The 21,640-nt window shown below is 44.2% G+C and overlaps 1 protein-coding gene and 1 long non-coding RNA gene across 3 annotated transcripts; one reads left to right on the forward strand and one right to left on the reverse strand.

Annotated features, from left to right (window-relative positions):
• Positions 1-882: 882 nt before the first annotated feature.
• On the reverse strand, positions 883-7,466 carry LOC142072744 (uncharacterized). The gene is made up of 2 exons (XR_012669296.1): positions 7,379-7,466; positions 883-2,672 (listed from the first exon to the last, which is right to left on the reverse strand). It is a non-coding gene; the product is annotated as an uncharacterized LOC142072744 (long non-coding RNA).
• LOC125640042 (lysozyme g-like) lies at positions 4,376-21,190 on the forward strand. 2 transcript variants are annotated; one of them, XM_048858105.2, is made up of 9 exons: positions 4,376-4,465; positions 9,903-9,954; positions 11,747-11,843; positions 12,615-12,751; positions 14,071-14,163; positions 15,865-15,954; positions 17,914-18,110; positions 18,412-18,550; positions 20,523-21,190. In XM_048858105.2, the coding sequence occupies exons 5-9, from the start codon at positions 14,121-14,123 to the stop codon at positions 20,666-20,668; spliced, it is 615 nt and encodes a 204-aa protein (XP_048714062.1). In that variant the 5' UTR covers positions 4,376-4,465; positions 9,903-9,954; positions 11,747-11,843; positions 12,615-12,751; positions 14,071-14,120; the 3' UTR covers positions 20,669-21,190. The 2 variants fall into 2 exon arrangements, with proteins under 2 accessions (XP_048714062.1, XP_048714071.1); XM_048858114.2 differs by lacking the exon at positions 11,747-11,843.
• The last annotated feature ends 450 nt before the right edge of the window (positions 21,191-21,640 follow it).

Consider the following 21,640-nt stretch of genomic DNA (forward strand, 5'->3'; position numbering starts at 1 on the left):
TCCCTACCCCGCTCTACATCCCCACCAGGTCCTGATGCCCCTGTCTGGGGTATCACCCATGGACCACCCAAGGGATGCACCCAGCACCGGGCCCATGCCTGTGTTGCTGGCACCCAGTGCCGAGAGGCTGAACAACAGCTTGAGTGGTTCGTTACCCGGTGTGCTACACCCAATAATCACAACGGGGTGGAGAAGCAGAAAAGTTTATTTGAAGCTTTAAATAGGTACAGGGAGATTAGAATTTCAAATTCTGTACACAGAGCAGGAAGTTACACAGGCTTTTATATATATATATATTTTTAGCATATTTATTTAATAGCAAGCTGCCCCAAATATTTATATAGCCAGCCAATTTAGTTTTCAGCTAGTTTCCTGATTTTTTGTATTATTTGTTAAACTATACATAAAGCTGCTTTATTTAGCATTGTTTTTTTATATTTTTTTTGTTTGGCCTTGCTTAGTTTCAGGCAGTCTGACTCTGCAACATACTGTTGCAGATTCTCAGCATAACTGCTGTGTGTGCCTCCAGGCGGGGGGGGCCAAGGACACTTGGGCCTAGCACGCAGAGCTGCTGCGAGTGCCTCCAGGCGGGAGGGGGGGCCAAGGACACCTGGGCCTAGTGCGAGGGGGCTTCATTGACACTTGTGGTCTTTTATTCCCTTGAGTTACCTAGTGGCCATGCCCCAGTGTCCCCAACAACTCCCCCCTTTGAGAACACTTAACAGCCTTGGCTTTGAGTTTTTTTACTTGGGCTACTTATTTTTTTATAATATGACTTTGCATAAGCACTTTGTGATAGCCCTGAAGAGAATAACTTATTAACTTTTGCAAAAGGGCCCTGACACATGATATCGCACAGCATAATACCAGTAATACAAGCAATACAGGAAAGAGAAGTTTTAATAGCAGGCTAAATAAACCACCAAGCCAAGATGCAAAACCCCAGCCTGAAAACAAGGTTTGCAACCAATCGTTTTTTGGGGCAGTATAGGCAACCTGTGCTTCGGCTTGGGCATGGGCCTCAGCCTGTATTACCTTTTTATAGATTTTATAACTGCTATTATTTATATATACACAACACCGGGGCCCGATGAGGGCACAAACCCCTCCTTGGGATGCCAAGAGATAGTCCAAAGCCAGCCTGTTTTGGAGGGAAAACGTCCTGAACTGCTGTACCTTTTTATTTAATGTTTTTACTGCTGACTTTAAATTATTAACCGAGTCCTTTAACTTTAAGGCCACTTTTTTAAGTACCATCTGCAGCCTTACAGTATAGCGGCCTATGCATGCCATGGCTGGCCCAGTAAACAGTGGCGCTATTCCCAGTACAGAGCACCCTATCAGCTTCTTGGTTGTGAGGGGATTCTTCATATTGCCCTCTAATGCTTTAGTCAGTCGCCGCAGGGTCTTTTTTTGTGACTTAATAGAGGTGTCTTGGGCAGTTCTAATTTTTTCTTTGGGCAGTGTGGCAGTTATGGAAAGATGAGGAACTTCATGAGCTATATAACAGCTACCTGTCCAGTTGGCTGGCAGCACCTTGTAAGCCTTTTGGCCACATACAAAATAGTGACCCTGTAGGGCCCAGTAAGGACTGTTTCTTAAGGGGATTCCTGGGATATTTAAGGCTGCTTTTTCAAACAGTTTATATGCCCCTAGGGGGGCATTCTATTTTTCTGATTGGGTACAAGTGGGGGCATTTCTAATTGTGCTGTTTAAATTACACTCGCCATAGGGACCACTACAAACCCACCATTGGCTTGCTACATTGGAGATATTAACTGGACGGCAAGTTACATTTCCAAACCCCTTTTTTGTGGTAAGATTATTTGTAAGAGTTTTCCTAAAAGGGGAGGAACCATTACACCCACACTGTTGGCCTCCCCTGTTGGTTTTTATTTAATACCCATTAGCCCACTGTGTAATAACACAGGAGCTTTTTCCCACAGGATGCCCATAGGGATCAGATTGGTTTCGGGTAAAACATAACACTTTCTCAGTGAGTACTGCAACTGAATACTCCTGGTCCTGATAGGTGGCTGGCTGTAAAGAGGTCTTGTTCCAGAACGGTGAGTCCGTTCTTTCCTGCTCTTTGGTGGTGGCTAATTCTGCTAGGGTCAAGGGCAACATGTCAAGGGGCATTTTCATTTTGGGGGACAGTGGAGTTGGAGCACATCCCCAGCAATCAGTCTAGTTTGTTAAATTAGCAACATGGTGCACAAGCAAAACAAAGGAGTTATGCTCCCGATATGCACAGTTTGGAAATACCAATACAGAGAATAACAATGTTATCCAATTAATTATTACCAGAGTTTTTCCAACCCAGGGTCTCCAGTACCTGGGTGGGCCCATTTTAGCATTAAGGTGCCCGCTATTTGTGTTTTTTAAACAGTAGCTTTAGCCCGAGATCGTTACTAGATGAGGAGTCAGCAGGTTGGACGGTCCACTGTTCTGCTGACGAGGGGGCAGGTACTGCCTTCAGACGAGAGTGATGGATCCAGTTCTTGTGTCCCTCGATCTTTGCCGCTGTATGGGAGATCAGCAGGACGGTATAGGGTCCTTTTCACTTTTTCTGGAGAGGCTCGTCTTTCCAGGTGCGAACAAGCACAGAGTCACCGGGCTGTAAGGAGTGGACGGGAGAGTCCAAGGGGAGAGGCTGGGAATTCTTGGTATACCTGTGAAGAGACAAGGGAACAGCAGACAGGGAACACATATACTGTGACAAAAAACCATTACCCAACTCCCATTCCCCTGACAGAACCGGGGTGCCATTCATAGGCCATACCCTTCCAAACATAATTTCAAAGGGACTGAGCCCCAATCTACCCTTTGGGAGAACGCGGATACGGAGTAGGACAAGGGGCAAAGCATCAGGCCATCGCAGTGAGGCTTCTTGGCACACTTTTGAGAGATGCCATTTAAGGGTCTGATTGGTACGCTCCACTACACCACTGGCTTGCGGTCTCCAGGGCGTATGGAGTTTCCAGGGGACCTGTAAGGCATGTGAGATGCTTTGAATGATTTTTGACGTGAAGTGTGTTTCATTGTTAGATTCCATCCACAGGGGGAGTCCAAAGCGAGGAATGATCTCCTTAACAAACTTGAGGGCCACTGTCCTGGCAGTGCAGTTACGGCATGGGAAGGCTTTTGGCCATTTGCTGAACCGATTCACTATAACAAGGAGATATTTGAACCCTTGGGTCCGGGGAAACTCAGTAAAGTTTATTTGCCACACTTGTCCGGGGCCCGGAGTGGGTTCTAGGGCAGCTGGTGGCACAGGATGTCCCGGTCGGGGGTTATTTTTTTGGCAGCAGTTTGCTTGTACCTGGGCATTTTGCTTGTACCTGGGCAGCCAGGGGTCGGAGTCCGGAAGTGATAAAGTATTTTTTTATTAGCTGGATAAGTGCTTCCCTGCCAGCATGAGTGGTTTGATGTAGTTTCTACAACACTGGCCGGATTAGGCCCTTTGGTAAGAGGACCTTCCCTTCTGGGGAATGGAGCCATCCCTCCTTTTCCCGGAGACCGAGTTTGTCAGTTAGCTGTCTTTCCTCCCCAGAGTACTGAGGGGTTGGAAGCTCCCCTACTGATGGGATAAGGGCATGCATATGGGCGTTCTCAGCCTGAGGGGATGACAGGGTGGCAGCATGCTTAGCCTCTCTATCTGCCCGGGCGTTACCTCTGGCCACATCTTGATTCTTCCTTTGATGGGCTTTACAGTGTACCACCGCCACTTCCGAGGGGAGTTGTACGGCTTCTAGGAGCTGGAGGATTTGGGCCCGTACTTGACTGGGGAGCCTTGGGCTGTCAGCATTCCCCTTTGCTTCCATAGGCCAGCATGAGCATGCAGCACACCAAAAGCATACTTTGAATCAGTAAAAATGTTGACCCGCTTTCCTTTTGACAGTTCAAGTGCACGGGTCAGGGCTATTAGTTTGGCAAGCTGGGCAGAGGTCCCAGCAGGAAACCTTCAGCTTCCACAGTGTCATGGAGGGTCACAACAGCATAACCCGCCCTCCTTTGCCCATCTATTACAGTACTGCTACCATCAGTGTACCACTCATAATTTGCATTTGGGAGAGGTACATCCTTTAAATCCGGACGGCTGGAGTACTGGACATCTATGATTTCTAAACAGTCATGTTTTTGTTCCTCTGTTTCTGGCAAGAGGGTGGCTGGGTTAAGGGAGGGGCAAGGCTGTAAGGTGACTTCAGAGTTCTCTAACAGCTTAGCCTGGTACCGAGCAATCCGAGCCTGGGTGAGCCAAAGCCCTCCCTTTGTATCCAATAAGGCTCGGACCACATGGGGAGTATAGATTTGCATAACCCCTTCCAAAGTTAGCTTCTCGGCTTCCTCAAGCAATAGGGCAGTAGCTGCGACCGCCCGTAAACATGCCGGCCAACCCTTTGCAACCTGATTCAATTGCTTAGAAAAATAAGCCACAGGACGCTTCCATGCTTCTAACAGCTGCGTAAGTACTCCTAGGGCCACCCCCCTTCGTTTATGTACATACAACTGAAACGGCTTAGAGAGATCTGGCAGGCCCAGAGCCGGGGCTTCCATCAATTTTTTTTTTAGGATTTTAAATGCCCTATTAGCCTCTGGGGTCCAATAGAAGGGGTCATGATCCGCTCCTTTTACACAGTTGTACAGGGGTTTAGCCCACAGTCCAAACTTTGGGATTCATATTCTGCAAAAGCCTGCCATACCCAGAAATACCCTTATGGCTTATGGTTACTTGGGGTAGGAACTTGACAGATAGCTTCCTTTCTTTCGCTTGAAAGCTGACGCTCCCCTCGCCGTATGTGAAACCCGAGGTACCGTACCTCTGGGAGGGCAATTTGAGCCTTACTCCGTGCTACATGATATTCCCGGAGTCCAATAAAATTCAGGAGGCTCACGGTGGCTTTAAGGCAGGGTTTTTGGCCCACAGTGGCAATTAACAAATTATTTACATACTGCAGAAGGAGAGCCTCCTTATTATTTCACTCCTGTAGGTCCCTGGCCAGAGCCTGGCCAAAAAGGGTGGGAGAGTTTTTAAATCCCTGGGCCAACACTGTCCAGCAAAGTTGCTTTTTAACCCTTTTTTGGTCCTCCCACTCGAAGGAGAATATCTCCTGTGATGGGGTGGCAACTGGGATGGTAAAGAAAGCATCTTTCAGATCAAGGACTGAAAAATGGGTATACTGTCCCCCTATAGAAGCCAATAAGGTGTACGGGTTAGGGACGAGAGGGTGCAGAGTCTTAACCTGTTCACTGCCTGCCCTTAGGTCCTGTACCAGCCGATACGTGCCATCAGGCTTCTGTACGGGTAGAATGGGAGTGTTCCAGGCTGACTGACATTCCCGGAGAATACCATACATTAGGAATCGATCTATAGTTTTCTGTAAACCTTTTTTGGCTTCCCTTTTGATTGGATACTGTTTTACTTGCACTGGGCCTTTCCCTGGTATGAGCTGAATAGTAATAGGGGTCTGGTGAGTGGCCTTTTCTGGAATCCCTGATGCCCACACGAGGGGGTACACCTGGTCTTCCCACGGACTCCATTCTGGGGCTTGCATGGCTGAGGGGTCAACTGCAAGGGTCATGATCCAGGCATTCTCAGGGGGTAAGGTAAGGGTTATTTCGTCCTCAGTAAAATGCAGGGTGGCACCGAGGCGACAAAGTAGATTCCGTCCCAGCAGAGGTGTTGGACACTCAGGGAGGTATACCAGTTTGTGGGATATAGTCCTGTCTCCCAAAGCACATTCCGCTGGGGCATACACTGGGCACTTGGTGTCCCTGCCTGTGGCTCCCACCACAGTAAGGGAATCTGCTACTGGCAACTGAAGAGGCTGATTTACGGCAGTTCGGGCCGCTCCAGAGTCCACTAAAAAATCTATTTCTGAGCTTCCCACCCGCATCTTTACTTGGGGTTCCGGGGGTAGGGTGGTCCGTCTCCCCTGACACCCCTATTCCTGCTTCACCATCGCCATCATAGGGGCACCTCCCTTTTCTTTCCTCTTTGGGCACTTATTTTTCCAGTGTCCCTCCTGTTGACACAGGGCACACTGGTTGCGACCCAGTCGTCTCTCCTGCAGGCCCGGACGGTCGCGTCCACGGCCCCTTCCTCCCCGGCCACTTCTCTTAGTGCCGGCCTGTACCGCTGTTACCATTAATTTTACTTGCTTTTTTTTTTTTTTCTGTCTCTCTCAGACTATAAGCTCGGTTTGCAGTCTCTAAAATTTGTGCCATGGTCATACCCATTAAATCCTCCTTTTTTTTGTAACTTTCTCTTAATATCAGGGGCTGCTCTGCTTGTAAAAATTCCCTTAATAATTGACTCAGTTGCCTGATCATCGGGGTCTGCATTAGTGTTCTGTCGAATGGTGTCCCCAATACGCCCCTGGGCTTTCTTTTAAATTCTGCATTACTTTATATGGCTTTGCTTAATTATTATGTCGGACAGCCGAGTGACGGAGTCCATGTAAAAGCAACTCCTTATAGGAAGTAAGGCGGGTCATATCCCCATGATCATTTGGATCCCACCTGGGGTCTGCTCGGGGGACTTGTGCATCCGGGTCAGGGACATTAATACGATCCCGGTCGTACCGTCTCTGCGCCTCCTCCCTTGCCTTGGACACAACCTGCTGTCTTTCAACCTCAGACAATAGGGTTCGCAGGAGGACGTTACAATCATCCCAGTCCGGCTTGTGACTACTGAGGCACCCCTTAAAGACGGATATAAACCTGCTTGGGTTGGTGGAAAACTCTCCTGCCTGTGCTTTGAAAGCAGCCAAATCCACAGGATTAAAGGGCACATGAGTATAAACCTGCATAGTCGTGGCCGGACGCCTGTCCGATCCAGACCAGGCGACTTTAGTTTCGGTGATTAAGGGGTATAGGCCAACCATTGGGGACTTACAAGGTGTGGGTGTAGGGGCCGAAGGGGACACCGGCTCTGCCATTACAGTGGGGGTGGGGGTCTGGGGACTAACATTAGCTGCTACCGAACCAGTTGGAGTCAGATTACAGCGTTGTAAAATATCTGGTCGAGTACATAAAGTCAGAAACAAATGCGCATACATATGTTCATTCCATTTCCTTGTTCTTTGACAGAACAGGAGTAACTGAAGGATCGTGTTGTAATTAATTGACCCTCCTGGTGGCCACCACTCCTGGTCCTCTAGTTGATATTGAGGCCAGTCAACTGTACAGAATCGTTTTAATTGGCTCTTAGTCATCGGATCCGCACCAAATACCTTCCAGTTTGCTAGAATGCACTCTAGGGGCGTACACCGTGCCCTAACCTCTGAGCTCTGTCCCTGTCCCATACCTACAGGGTAACTCTGGGCGTCCCCAGGTTCCAACAGAGCATATAATCCGGATTTTAAAAGGTTCCTACCTTATCCAAGGGACCGGTTCTTCACTGTGGCCTGCAGCTGCTCCTCCTCCACGTCTAAGGGACCGGTTCTTCACCGCCGTCCACAACTGCTTCTCCACTATATGAGTGCATTGCACCGTTGTGCCCTCCGGGGTCGATCAAATCGAGTCTCCTCCGAGGCCCCCGATGAACTCACCGGTACGCGTTGGGCGTCGGTTCTCGCCGCAATCCTCAACCTCCAGGAAGGGTCCGGGCAAGGCTAAATTGCAGCCTCGTTGCCCACCCAGGGACGCCAAAAGCTGTTGCTGGCACCCAGTGCCGAGAGGCTGAACAACAGCTTGAGTGGTTCGTTACCCGGTGTGCTACACCCAATAATCACAACGGGGTGGAGAAGCAGAAAAGTTTATTTGAAGCTTCAAATAGGTACAGGGAGATTTGAATTTCAAATCCTGTACACAGAGCAGGAAGTTACACAGGCTTTTATACATTCTTTTTTTTAGCATACTTATTCAATAGCAAGCTGCCCCAAATATCCATATAGCCAGCCAATCCAGTTCCCAGCTAGTTCCCTGATTCTCTGTATCATTTGTTAAACTATACATAAAGCTGCTTTATTCAGCATTGTTTTTTTATATCTCCCCTGTTTGGCCTTGCTTAGTTTCAGGCAGTCTGACTCTGCAACATACTGTTGCAGATTCTCAGCATAACTGCTGTGTGTGCCTCCAGGTGGGGGGGCCAAGGACACTTGGGCCTAGCACGCAGAGCTGCTGCGAGTGCCTCCAGGCAGGAGGGGGGGGGCCAAGGACACCGGGGCCTAGTGCGAGGGGGCTTCATTGACACTTGTGGTCTTCCATCCCCTCGAGTCCCCAACACCTGTATGCGATTAAGTGTATCCAGCCCTGTTTCCCCAGGGATTCCCTTCCTCTTATTCATCCCCGCAGTACAAGAGTACACCCCAAACAAATGTTTTGCCACCTGTCCGGGGATTAGAAATGGGTGTGCCAGTCCTGCCACATCGATTTCCAAGGTGCTCAGTCCCAAAAGACTATGTCATATGATCACCTGGTCCTCACGAGTTAGACCCTCCATCTCCCTGCCCACCTCCACTAGTCACAGCACAAACTGGTCCCAATCATCCCAGGGTACCTTTCCCAAACGGCCCAGTACTGTCTCCCGGTCCTTCAGGGACAAGGGGCGGATTTCTGCCTGTTCTACTACTTGTGGGGCATGGTCTCCCCACCCCACAACTGGGGCCACTATTCCTACCTTCTGCAGTTGCTCCCGGATAGCTTCTCTGGCAGGGGCTGTAACTGTGGGTTGCCGGCTCACAATGTCCACTGGCAGTGGTGGGTACAGTGTTTTTTCAGGGTAGGGTGGTGGAGGTGTCTCCTTCAGTTCCATAAGTGAGGCGGATGGTTTGGGGTCCCCAAGTTCATTGTCCCCATGTTTACATTGATACAATTCCCCCTCTAAATCTCCTACTCTCCTGAGCAGTTCATCCCTCTCTCACGGGATTGCCTCACAAGACTCCTCTGTCTGTGCAGCATCCCATGCCTTCAAATCCGCTACCTCTACTGCTAACACAGATTTTTCTGTTAAAATCCGTTGCTGATCCACAATCCCCTCAAAATCCTTAATGTGTTGGAGAAGATCGCCTTCCCTTTTTACCCAGTATGCCATCCCAGTGCAAAAACCTTGTAATACCATTCCCTTTTTCCTACACTCCTTTCCCTTGGGGTCTCCCAAAACTTCCCCCATCTCCTTCTCAATCTCATCCCAGGTGGACCCCTGCACTTGGTATTGGCCCTGATTATTCCCTATCTATTTGATCAAAAAATCCATTACTCCAGCTTGACAGAACCCACAACTACCATCACGAGAGTACGCCATACCCCCTCCAAGCGGCTGCGCAGACTGTTGGGGAGGGGCACTTACAGGCTGCCACTCACTTATCCGATGCAATGTATCTGAGTCAGCAGTAGAAGTGCCTACATCATAGAAAGCTCAAATGAAAATATACTCTTACAGGGGATGATTTATAAATTTAAAAACCCCAAATGAATTGGACAAATACATTTTAAAAAGATTTAAACAATTTTGTATCTTTAAAATAACTTGAGAGAATACAAAATTAGCAAGGAACCAAAAATAACCCACTTTGTCTCAAATGGTATTGGAAATACACAAGGAAACTTTCTCTATCCCTCCCTTGGAAAAGTTCCTTCTCACAATTTCCCCTACAGGTAGGAATGAAGGTTGGGGTTGGAGGATGGAGGAGAAAAAGTAATTACTGACACTTTCAATTTTCCTCTACACCGGTAAGTAAGGTAGTCTGATACATGAAAGTTGATGGAGAAAAACAGTCTTCAGAGCAATATAGCCTGCACTAAGCCCTGGCTCCTCCAAGGAACTGGGAGGAACTACAGTTCTGTATTATTGCATATTCACATAGTGTCTAAAAGTGACTACATAGGTGTGAGAATTTTTTTTAAGGTGAACCTTGGTCTGAACTCAAATATGTCTGCTTATTCTGCTCTTTCATCAGACAAATCTGGCGGGCCTGTCTCCTTTCCAGGGTCTGTTGTGCTTGCTTTGAGGTAAGATGGTGCTGCACTATCAGGGCTATGAGCCCTGTAGTTTAAAGAAAGCTTCTCTAGGGATTAGAGCTTATTTTTAGGATGCTTTAGCTCTTTTCCCACTTCTGAAGGTTTCTCCACCTGCCCCAGTGGAAATGGTATCCAGGGCACTCACTCTTAAAAGATAAACTAACTAAAAAAGATGAGGAGGCTGGCATAGCTCAGTCAAATGTGGCTGCTGCTGCTTCTTTACATGCATGTCCCAACTAACTGCTTTTTGCATCTATGATCCTCTTCACCTGCCCAGCAGAAAAAAATGAGATTAGGGAAATGAGGATTTCATATGCCTTAGCCTGAAGGAATATCTGAACATCCAAATTTCTCTCCAGAGCAGCATTCTGATACCATACCAGGTCCTACCTTGTTCTTTAAGAGGCTTTTTTATTTTTTTGTTGGATGTGGGTGGCCTAATCAAATGTCCACTTAGCTGAGAGCCTATCCCAGTATACTGTTATGGTCTAATGAACTCCAATTTCTGCAGCAGTCTTTGGAATTATCTGCAGATACACTTTCATTATTAACTTATCTCAGCTCTGGAGCTGATAACAAAAGGTTAAAGTAACAAATATAACCTAAATAGAGCTGGCCAGAATAGACCTTCAAAGAAGCACTCTGCTTAGATTGGGTGGATTTTATTGCAAGCATGTCTACATTTACAGATGTGCAAGACTAGGCTGGTGAAGGTGAGACAGCCAGTAAAGCTATTGCTTTGAAAGAGCCCACACAGAGCATCCTCTAGGTCAGTGGTTCCCAAACTTGTTCCGCTGCTTGTGCGGGGAAAGCCCCTGGCGGGCCCGATTTGTTTACCTGCCGCGTCCGCAGGTTCGGCCAATCGCGGCTCCCAGTGGCCGCGGTTCGCTGCGCCTGGCCAATGGGAGCTGCTGGAAGTGGTGCGGGCCAAGGAATGTACTGGCTGCCACTTCCAGCAGCTCCCATTGGCCTGGAGCAGCAAACCGCAAACTACCACCCGTCTAGGTGATAGTATGGTTGCATGACTCTACTCCTGAGACTTTCTACCCTGAATTATGATTGCTAACTGACTTTTCTCAGGTGTTTTTTGAGAATGTTTTAACTCACCTATTTAATGAGCCCCATGGCTTGCAATAAATAGGTGCTTTCCCGTGAACAACATGTGTATGAAAATCAGATTCTTGTAAAACACGCAAGCAAAATAAACTCCCTCCCAGTCTTCCCTCCTTATTAATTACATGTTAATTATATAGTGTGCTGCCCTAGAAAAAAATTGAGATTATTTCCTTTATGTGGTTTCTAAAGCGTGGACAATCTTTTAAATGCAACTTTTATAATAATGGTTTGTATCCTTCATCTAAGCATGACAAAGCTCTTAAACATACCATTAATTAATACTGTAACCTTGCAGTGACATATGCTGCAGTTCTGTCATTTAAAACACAATATAAGGTCATTTGGTAATTACATGTTTGCCAATGGCAAACTATTACTTGCTACAGCTGCAGCACATGCTCTATAATATAATTCAGGGCATATTACTTAGTAAACTGATGATTTGTAAATGGGTGTTTCCTCTTTGGCCACATAACTGCAGAAATCGTAAACTCAAGAACACAATCTGAGCAATGTGCCACAAAAAAAAAAATATTTTCTTGACTGTTTTTAAATATAGAAACTAGTAAGTGAAGCAAAACATTTTCTGGCCTATTTTATTGCTTATATTGATTTTTTTCACATGAATACATAACATAATACATAATTCAGTGTTTTCTTTCATTAGAAACAGAACACTCGGCATATGTGAAAACAAAGATATTGTGTGCCCAGTGGCCTTCAAATCTATGAATCTGAGTGAGCAGCACGGGTTGCTTAACCAGGTCGGTAGACACTCAGATTCTCACTTGTCTTTTGGAGCTGTGAAAGAGCTAGGCCCTGGTTGACACTTGATCTTAAAAACCTCTCTAGTGACTGTTCCACTCCAGATTGTAGACAGCATGATATTCCTTCCATCACATGAGCTGATAGAATGTTTATGCTCACCTGGTGGCATGACCAGTCTACTCTCACTAGACTAGGAGTACTTGTGGCACCTTAGAGACTAACCAATTTATTTGAGCATGAGCTTTCGTGAGCTACAGCTCACTTCATCAGATGCATCCGATGAAGTGAGCTGTAGCTCATGAAAGCTCATGCTCAAATAAATTGGTTAGTCTCTAAGGTGCCAGAAGTACTCCTGTTCTTTTTGCGAATACAGACTAACACAGCTGCTACTCTGAAACCTCTCACTAGACTGTTTACCAAAATTAGATGCCCCCAGGCTTAAAACAACCACAAATGGCAATTCCTTGAAAGGAAGAGCACTCCTGGGGGCTTCCCTTACATTGTGCTCTCTTTAAAGAGGCCTAGTTGCTTTCAACCCCACCCCCTCATTGTTTTTGAGGATGTCCCCATCTCTAGATGCCAAACTGCTCTCCGCACACCTATTCCAAGGGAAGGCATGGTCACAAGCAGCCAGCACTGCAAGAAAAGCTCCTGCTTCCTTTATTGCTATCACTGGGTTGTGCCTTACTTTAGTCTAGGACCTGACATACACTAATAAATATTAGATTTGCAAATTTTTTTAGCAGTGATTCTATATTTACTTTCAGATCACGGATGAGCTATCGAATCGTACTGGGCCCAGAACTGATCTCTGAGGAACCCCATAGACACACCTCTATTTGATGATGATTCCCCATTGACAGCTACATTTTTAGATCTATTAGTTAGCCAGTTTTTAATCAATGTAAGATATACTTTGTTGATATTGAATAGTGCTAGCTTTTTAATCACAATGTCATGCAGTACTAAGTCAAATGTCTTCCAAAAGTCTACGTTTATTACATCTATGCAGTTACCTTTATCAACCAAACTTGCAATCTCCTTACATAATGAAATCAAGTTTGTTTGACAAGAGCTATTTTCCATAATTATTGGTATTAATTATATTTCTATTCTTTAATTCCTTGTTGATTGGATCCTGTATCAGCTTTTCCATTATTTTTTCCTGGGATTGACGTCAGGCTAACTGATATGTAGTTAGCCAGGTAATCGCACTTGCCCTTTTTGAATTTTGACACAACATTAGCACTCTTCCAGTCTTCTGGAATTTCCCCTGTGTTCTAAGATTTATTGAAAAGTAACATCAGTGGACCAGAGACCTCCTCAGCTGTGTGGTCTAGGGATGTACAGCAGGAAAAGAATAGCATTCTGATTCAATTGTGGCCTTTCCTACTGACTCACTGCTATACTTTGTGCAAGTCACTTATTGTGCATCAGCTGCGTAAAAAGGATATAATACTTATTTACTTCTCTGGGTTATTCTGAGGCTTAATAAAATAATGAAGGGCGGCACTTTGAGAGCCTTGGATGAAAGGCATTATATGAGTTCAAAGTATTACTACTGTTATAGTATTTAAACTTCACAGGAAATGACATCACACTAAGTAGAACTCAACATTCCCAAAGCCAGAGGGTGGGGAACCTTAGTATATATAAAGCTCTTTAAGTGATCAGTCTTGCAGGACAAGGCAGACTGAAGACAGGTGAGTGAACTCATTGATATTGTACTCACTTGGAACGGGAGGAATCCTCAATTTTACTCATAGAAACATTCTATTTATAGTAATCTAGTGACTGCCAATGTGTGTTTGTTTATGGATAATGAAGCAAATCGATGGACTTTTTAAATGGTTTATATAAAATAAATCTTTGAGGAAAAAAATAAGTTATGTTAAAATGTGACTATATGACCAGTTCCTGTTCATGGAAAAAACAATATGTACCAAAAAGGCTGCTCATTATTGGCCTGATCTATGAAAATGTTTGCTACTGATTTAATGGGTACAGGGACAGACTATAAAGGTCTGATCCTTCAAATACAGGGCTTATTATGCTGAAGTCCATGTGACAGTAAGCCCCGACCTAAGTAGTAAGTGTGTGCTAGACTGGGTAAAAAGTCAATGAGCCTGTTTTTGGATGTGGTTTGAGTAAAATTTGCCATTTGTGTGGGTGAACTTTTTCTTAGTAACATTGGAAACTTTCTTGAATTCTTCATGTTTGCAGAGTTTGATTAATTTTCAGACGGTCTTGGGTGCCTAAGAAGAACCATCCCCATGCTGCTAACACTGATGTTTCTGGGCCTTGCTGCCCTTGTTGGTGAGTTTCGGGGTTATTTCTATTTCACGAGTCAAAAGCAACACTGGCAAGAGATTATTGTAGGGCTGAGGGAATGCAATCAGATCTGAGTTCTCCTATTATATATAGTTGTAAAATCTACCATATGGGTAACTCTTCTTTTGGGTATGAGGCCTCTTGCCCTCCACGTAAGCCTATTAAACTATAAATGATAAAGTATAGGTCAGACAGCAGAATAGGATCACAAAAACAACTTATGTTAATTCTTAACTAAGGTCATAAATGCCCTTGGTTGGCTGATGGGTTCAGTTAATTTCTCACTTTCTAGAAAGTAGAACAATTTGGCAAGGCCAGGGCTAGCGGTGTGAGCCGAGGGACATACTGGCCGCTGCTTCCAGTAGCTCCCATTGGCCTGGAGAACTGCAGCCACCGGCAGCCCTGATCGGCCGAACCTGCAGACCTGGCAGGTAAACAAACCGGCCCGGCCCACCAGGGGCTTTCCCTGCACAAGCGGCGGAACAAATTTGGGAACCACTGATTTAGATAATGGCATAGAGAGTACACTTATAAAGTTTGTGGACGATACCAAGCTGGGAGGGGTTGCAAGTGCTTTGGAGGATAGGATTAAAATTCAAAATGATCTGGACAAACTGGAGAAATGGTCTGAAGTAAATAGGATGAAATTCAATAAGGACAAATGCAAAGCAGTCCACTTAGGAAGGAACAATCAGTTGCACATGTACAAAATGGGAAGTGACTGCCTAGGAAGGAGTACTGCGGAAAGGGATCTGGGGGTCATAATGGACCACAAGCTAAATATGAGTCAACAGTGTAACACTGTTGCAAAAAAAGTGAACATCATTCTGGGATGTATTAGCAGGAGTGTTGTAAGCAAGACATGAGAAGTAATTCTTCTGCTCTACTCCGTGCTGATTAGGCCTCAACTGAAGTATTGTGTCCAGTTCTGGGCGCCACATTTCAGGAAAGATGTAGACAAATTGGAGAAAGTGCAGAGAAGAGCAACAAAAATGATTAAAGGTCTAGAAAACATGACCTATGAGGGAAGATTGAAAAAACTGGGTTTGTTTAGTGTGGAAAAGAGAAGACTGAGGTGGGACACGATGACAGTTTTCAAGTATGTAAAAGGTTGTTATAAGGAGGAAGGAGAAGAATTATTCTTCTTAACCTCTGAGGATAGTACAAGAAGCAATGGGCTTAAATTGCAGCAAGGGAAGTTTAGGTTGGACATTAGGAAAAACTTCCTGACTGTATGGGTAGTTAAGCACTGGAATAAATTGCCTAGGGAAGTTGTGGAATCTCCATCATTGGAGATTTTTAAGAGCAGGTTAGACAAACATCTCTCAGGAATGGTCTAGATAGTACTTAGTCCTGCCATGAGTGCAGGGGACTGGAGTAGATGACCTCTCGAGGTCCCTTCCAGTCCTATGATTCTATGATCCTCAGCTGGTAAAAATTGTCCTGGCTCCACTGACTTCAATATGTAATATTAGAAAAAGGCAATTAATGGATATTAGATTTTGTTGATGGTGCCATTGATGCCGATGCTGCTAATAGTGCTATTAATATAAATGAGTATAATACAACAGAAATGTCAGCGTGGAGGTGTCCTTTCTGCATAAGTTTAATTCATGCTTGCAACAGTCTGAGCAATACAGTCTTACGATCTTATTTTATTTTAAATATCTCCCTTTAACTTTTTAGCTCCTTCTGTAAGTTATGGATGTTATGGTGATTTACGTACTATGGAAACCCCTGTGATTTCCTGTGGAGCTGTACAAACCCCAACTTGTGGTAGGTATCATTCACTGCTTGATTGGCAGTATTTCAATGCACACACTTCTGTTTGTGCTCAGAAGTACAGGGCTAACTGGAGGGTAGACAGTGATACTGAGTCTATAAAACTAGATGAGGAGAAGTGCCAAGTGTTAAGGCCTACTGTTTTCAAATGACAGCCTTTCTTAGCTATGTCTTCTGTATCTGTCTCTGAGGAACCCCCCTTTTAAGGTCTCACATTTACAGCAATCAGCCTCTGAACAAAGAGAAGCAGACATGATCCCTTTCCAGTCAACATTGCTCCTTAATCAGCTAGGCTTTCAGTGGCATTATCTCCACACAGGTACTGAGCACGCACTTTCCTCAGCACTCCCAGACCCCTCCTGGACTGGGAAACAAGACACCTGGAATCAGACTTGAGTCTTGACATGCTGAACAAACTGGCCAGTTGTGACATGCCAAATCAATATTTTGTGGGACAAATCAAAGGAGGATGACCCTGGAGCTGTGGTGATCCTACCCCTCCTTTGAGTGCCCCATTTTAGGAATTCCCTCCCAATTTCCTGTACATTTTTTTGAGGAGATTAAGTTTTGTGGGTGAGAAACCTTTTCACACTTGCACGCCTGTTTGGAAAAAAAGATGTCTTAGAGAAGGAAAAGGAAATACCAGCATTTTATTGCAACATGTAGAAAACATCTGCTATTTTGCTATGAGTGAAATCCTAGCCCCACTGAGAGTCAATGGCAAAAGTCCCATTGACTTCAACGGAGCCAGTATTTCTCCTTATGTAATATCTTGAAGATCTGAAGATAAACTTGGAAGATTAAGACTGAAGTGCATTGGGTGATGGGCCCTGTTTAAAGCTAGTCAGGTTTCAACGGGGAGGTTCCCACTCTTCGCTTTCATTCCATTTCCCATTCATGATCTAACTCTACTACCATCAGGCTGGGTAGGTACTTGGAAAGGAGGCCTACAAGGAACATTATGGCAGGAAAATGATTCAGTAGGTAGCACTCTTCCCTCAGAGTCAGTAATGATCCAGTTGATCCAGAGTTTATTAAGAGGCTGGAGGTAACTTTTTGGGGATGAGATGTAAAACAGAGTTCCCTTCCACCTTTAGTCATGAAAGATCCCAGAGAACTTTTGTAAGAAGAGGGCTGCTAAACCCATTGTCTTGATCAAACTCCAAATTGGATAATTCCATTTTGTATTGCTAAATTCTCCTTTGCCATTTTGGCTGGATACAGTATTCTCCACTTTCTGACTTGTGTTGTTGCCTTATGCTCTTAAACAATCACTTCACTTCTGAGTAGAGGAGGCTGTATTTTACTGATGTGTGAAGTGATTCCTATGTGTAGTGTAGTGTAAGTTCATAAAACTTTTGGAGCTGAAAACTGCTACATAGTGTAAGTTATGTTAAATACATATGTAATCAACTGTTTTAAAACTTACTTGCTGGGGGATTTAACAGTTAATGTAGCTTGCTGGGTTGCTTTTTTAAAAATACAAATCATTAAACATATTTATCTTCATGGTGTTTCTCTTTCTTATAAATTTATGGATAGTTTTTCAAAAGTACTCTAGTACCTGTGACCTGTAGGTGCTTAGCATCTCTGAAAATCAGGGTTGTCAAATTTTTACTGAAAGGGAAGCATGAAAAAGACTGGATCAGGAAAATGTTAAGGAGGAAAGAGATGTCAAAGGCTTCCTAAGAATTGCAGGGGCTGCCCCCAACCCTTTTGTTACTGATTCAGAGATATATAAAGATATATAGTTATTGCCTTCTGGATTTCAAAAACTATCAACCATATTCAGAAATCAATAGGATTGCATTGGCTTTTCAAATATGTTGAGCCACATTAAATGGCTGCATTTTTCTAAACAGAAAATGATGGCTTTGGAATGCCAACTTATATGTAAAGTGATGTTTTTTAAATTACATGCAGAAACCACATTCACCTTTGTATTTGCTACAGGGGTCCATGCTGCAGAAAAGATGGCTGAAATAGACATAGTACGTCTAAGGAGATACGAAGTCCCTATTAAGAGAGTTGCCAGAAATCTGTGCATAGATCCAGCACTCATTGCTGCAGTCATCTCTGTGGAGAGTCGTGCTGGAGCTATTCTAGTCGATGGCTGGAACCGTGAAAGAAACCGATATGGCTTGATGCAGGTATGGAAGGAAGACCAGGAAAAATAAAAATCCCAAGTACTGAAATAGAAATATTATGCACTAAGGCTTTACTTTAGCAAATTACTTTATACTTTATTTAGTAAGTACTTTTTACATTCGGGACAGCACTTATGTACATACTTAAGTCTATTCCTGTTCAGGAAAACACCACCGCATGCGCTTGAATGTCATCCTAAAGAAGGATACATCCTTAAATTGGGGGCTAAAAATGTAAAGAACAGAAAACAAAAGTGGTGGTTTTGTTTCTAAGGAGACTGAATTTTTTGTCTGAATCTTCTAGGTTCATACACACTACAATTCAATTCCTGGAGCCTGGGATAGTGAAGAACATATAACTCAAGGTGCAACTATTCTAGTTACTGAAATTAAGGCATTACAGACAAAGTACCCTACCTGGTCCTGGCAACAATATCTCAGAGGTACAGTATGTGCTGTAAAGTTAAAGGGACACTATCAAGATAAAACATTATATATTAAAAAGTTGCTTTAACTACTTTATTAAGATTTGAATAGCTGAGATTTTTAAAGATGAAGTTGATGTAAGTCTGATTTACTTTTCACCATGCTTTTTGTTGACAGTTTTGTTTATGGCTATATTTTCTGGTTCTCATGCACGGTACAATGCTATTGTGCTGGGGCTCCCAAGACTGTAGTAGATTGTTTACATGGAAACAAACATTTCCTTTTTACTGCCATTTAAATCTCAAGAACATTTCTATTCATATTTAATCATAACACCCTCTCCTTAAAAATATGATTTATTATATGTATTACAGTCCCACATGGAGGCCTCAGTCAAGAAAGAGGCCCCACTGTTCCGGGCACAGCACAAAAACAGCCCCAACGAGCCTACAATCTAAAACGACAAGCCAGAAGAAGGGAAGGAGGGAAAAGAGAGGCACAGAACAGTAAAATAACTTGCTCAGTGTCTAAGAGCAGGCCAGTGACAAAGCCAGCAATAGCACTTGACTCTCATTGCAGTGTCCTCGCCCGTGGAGCACAGAGCCTCCACCGAAATCCATAACCTACATTTGGATCCTCAAATACTTGACAGCTTTCCTGTAGCACAGCTGAGTGGGAAACTAGAACACTTTGGGGGCTGAATAGCTGATCCTGGGATTCTGGCATTCTGCGTGGCATGGCACGTTGGCTTGGGGAGGAGGACAGAGAATGTTATGCAGGACTAACCCATTTCAGGGCTGGATGAAGAGTACCAGCTAGGGGCTTCATCCAGCTTCCACTGAACTCAATGACAATAATTCACTGACTTCTATGGGATCAGGCTTTAGCTGACTAGGGTATGGCTGCACTTCAAAGAAAAAGTCACATCACGGAGTCTCAGAGCCCAGGTCAATTGACTTGGGCTTGCAAAGCTCGGGGTGTGGGTCTAAAACCAGCACATGTTCCCACCCTCCCCACCTCACTGGATTTCAGAGACCGGGCTCCAGCCTGAGCCCAAGTGTCTACACTGCTATTTTTTGCTCTGTAGCATGATCCCCATGAGCTCAAGTCAGTTGACCCAGGCTCTGAGGCTTGCTGCTGCGGGTCTTTTTTTGCTATGTAGACATACCCACTGGATCTGATACAAGACAGTGGAAAAACCTCGCCATTGAGTTCAGAGGAACTGAATCAGGATTTAAGTCTCTCCTCATCTGTCTGTCTTGGAAGTGAACTTTTTGGTTGTTAAATGGATGGGAGGGGTCATGTGTTGGGGATTAAGGGCCCTGGAACTGAAACAGGGGCTCAGATCCTTTTTCTGCTTGTCTTTTTAGATTGTAGGCTCGTTGGGGCTGTTTTTGTGCTGTGCCTGGCACAGTGGGGCCCCTTTCTTGATCGAGACCTCCATGAGGGAGTGTAATTCAAATAATAAATCATTTTAAGGCAAGGGTTTTACATGATTAAATATGAACAGAAATGTTCTTGTGATATCTAAATGTCAATAAAAAGGAAAGGAGGTAGGTAGGTAGGAGATGTAGTTAAATTGTGAACACAAGATTGGGAGTGGGGGAGCTTGTAATGAACAGGTACGTCATCACTCTGGTTACTCCAGGTGTATGTTGTATCTTTTTACTTCATCCTTCACCTGTCCTTGCCTTTTTAGATTATACATGTTTTTAAGGCAAAGACCGTGTACCCATCTGCATTCAGAGAGCATCTAGCACGTTTTGGATGCTATTGCAATATAAATAATAAATAAACAAATAATAAGTTGTTTGCAAATTCCCTATTAAGAATCAAGTACTCAGTAAATGCAGCTACGCAACAGCACAATTTATCATTTCCCAAAAGACTTTATAGGTTCAATTAGATGGATTTTCGCTGAAGCCACAGCTTCTGGCTGAGATTTATTCGTTTTTAATTCTGTATTAACTACTTTGTGTCTCATTGCAGGTGGGATTTGTGCCTATCATGACAGGGTTAGGAACATCCAGGTCTATGACGGAATGGACAGCTGCAATTCGAGCAATGATTATGTTAATAATGTTATTATTCGAGCCAAATATCTGCAGAATAATGGATTCCGAGTTTTAGTGTAATACTGGCTTCAGCCTCTTTTCAGCTAAATCATAAGACTCCTTCCAGTGACAGGTTATCTATGTAAGTTTCTATGTATGGATCTATGTATGTTTAGTTATCTATGTAAGGTCAAAATGAGCCTTACGTGGCCATATCCAAAGGGGAATCTCTCTGGGTAGCCCAGGAGTCATGCAGAGCCTCTCTGGGTCACACCAGCTCAAAAGCAAGGGCCTCCCATTTAGTGAGTTTCCTGTGAACTACATGACAGTGACACTGATTAGTAGTACAAAGCTAACATCTTTTTGGACTTAACATTGGTGCAGTTCGATTGGTGCCTTCCAGCTTTGAAACGTGGATGATTCAATATCTGCCTCACTATCATGAAAACAAAACCAAAGAAAAACTCTAGTAGCCCTTATTTTTAATTGGCAAGTTAATAGCTGATGATTATTCTGTTTGAAAGTCTATTTTTCATTGTGGCTAGATTTGGATATGTAAATTTACTGACCAAATGAATAAAGGGAAATGACATATTAAACTGTTTTTGGCAAATGAAACAAGACTCCCAAGAGGTCATCTTTTCAGTTTCATGAGCAAAGGAGGACAGCAAAAAATGATTTTTTTTTTGTTTAACTAGGACCAGCAGGGTTATAGTCCTGGGTTTGGCAGGTGACAAAGCGACCGATTAAGAAATTAATTTGTTGACCTTGCCATGGGGGGTGGACTCTTTAAAGCACAGACCATAGCACTGACAAATAAGGACTTGCCAGACAGCTCGCTATGATCTATGCATGGAAGCGCTACATAGGAGCTAAGGATTATGGGTATTATTTTGATTGCTTAGTAACAAGTTATAATCTCCAGTACAATGTAGCATTGGAAGACTGGAGAACCGTTGTGTGTTGTGTGTTGCATTGTGATAGTTCAGGTTTTTGATGTGTCCATTGTGGGGAGGTAGTAATGTTGGACTGAAAATCAGTGCGAGGGACTTG

This window comes from Caretta caretta, chromosome 1 (assembly GCF_965140235.1).
Source record: "Caretta caretta isolate rCarCar2 chromosome 1, rCarCar1.hap1, whole genome shotgun sequence".
NCBI lineage: Eukaryota > Metazoa > Chordata > Testudines > Cheloniidae > Caretta > Caretta caretta.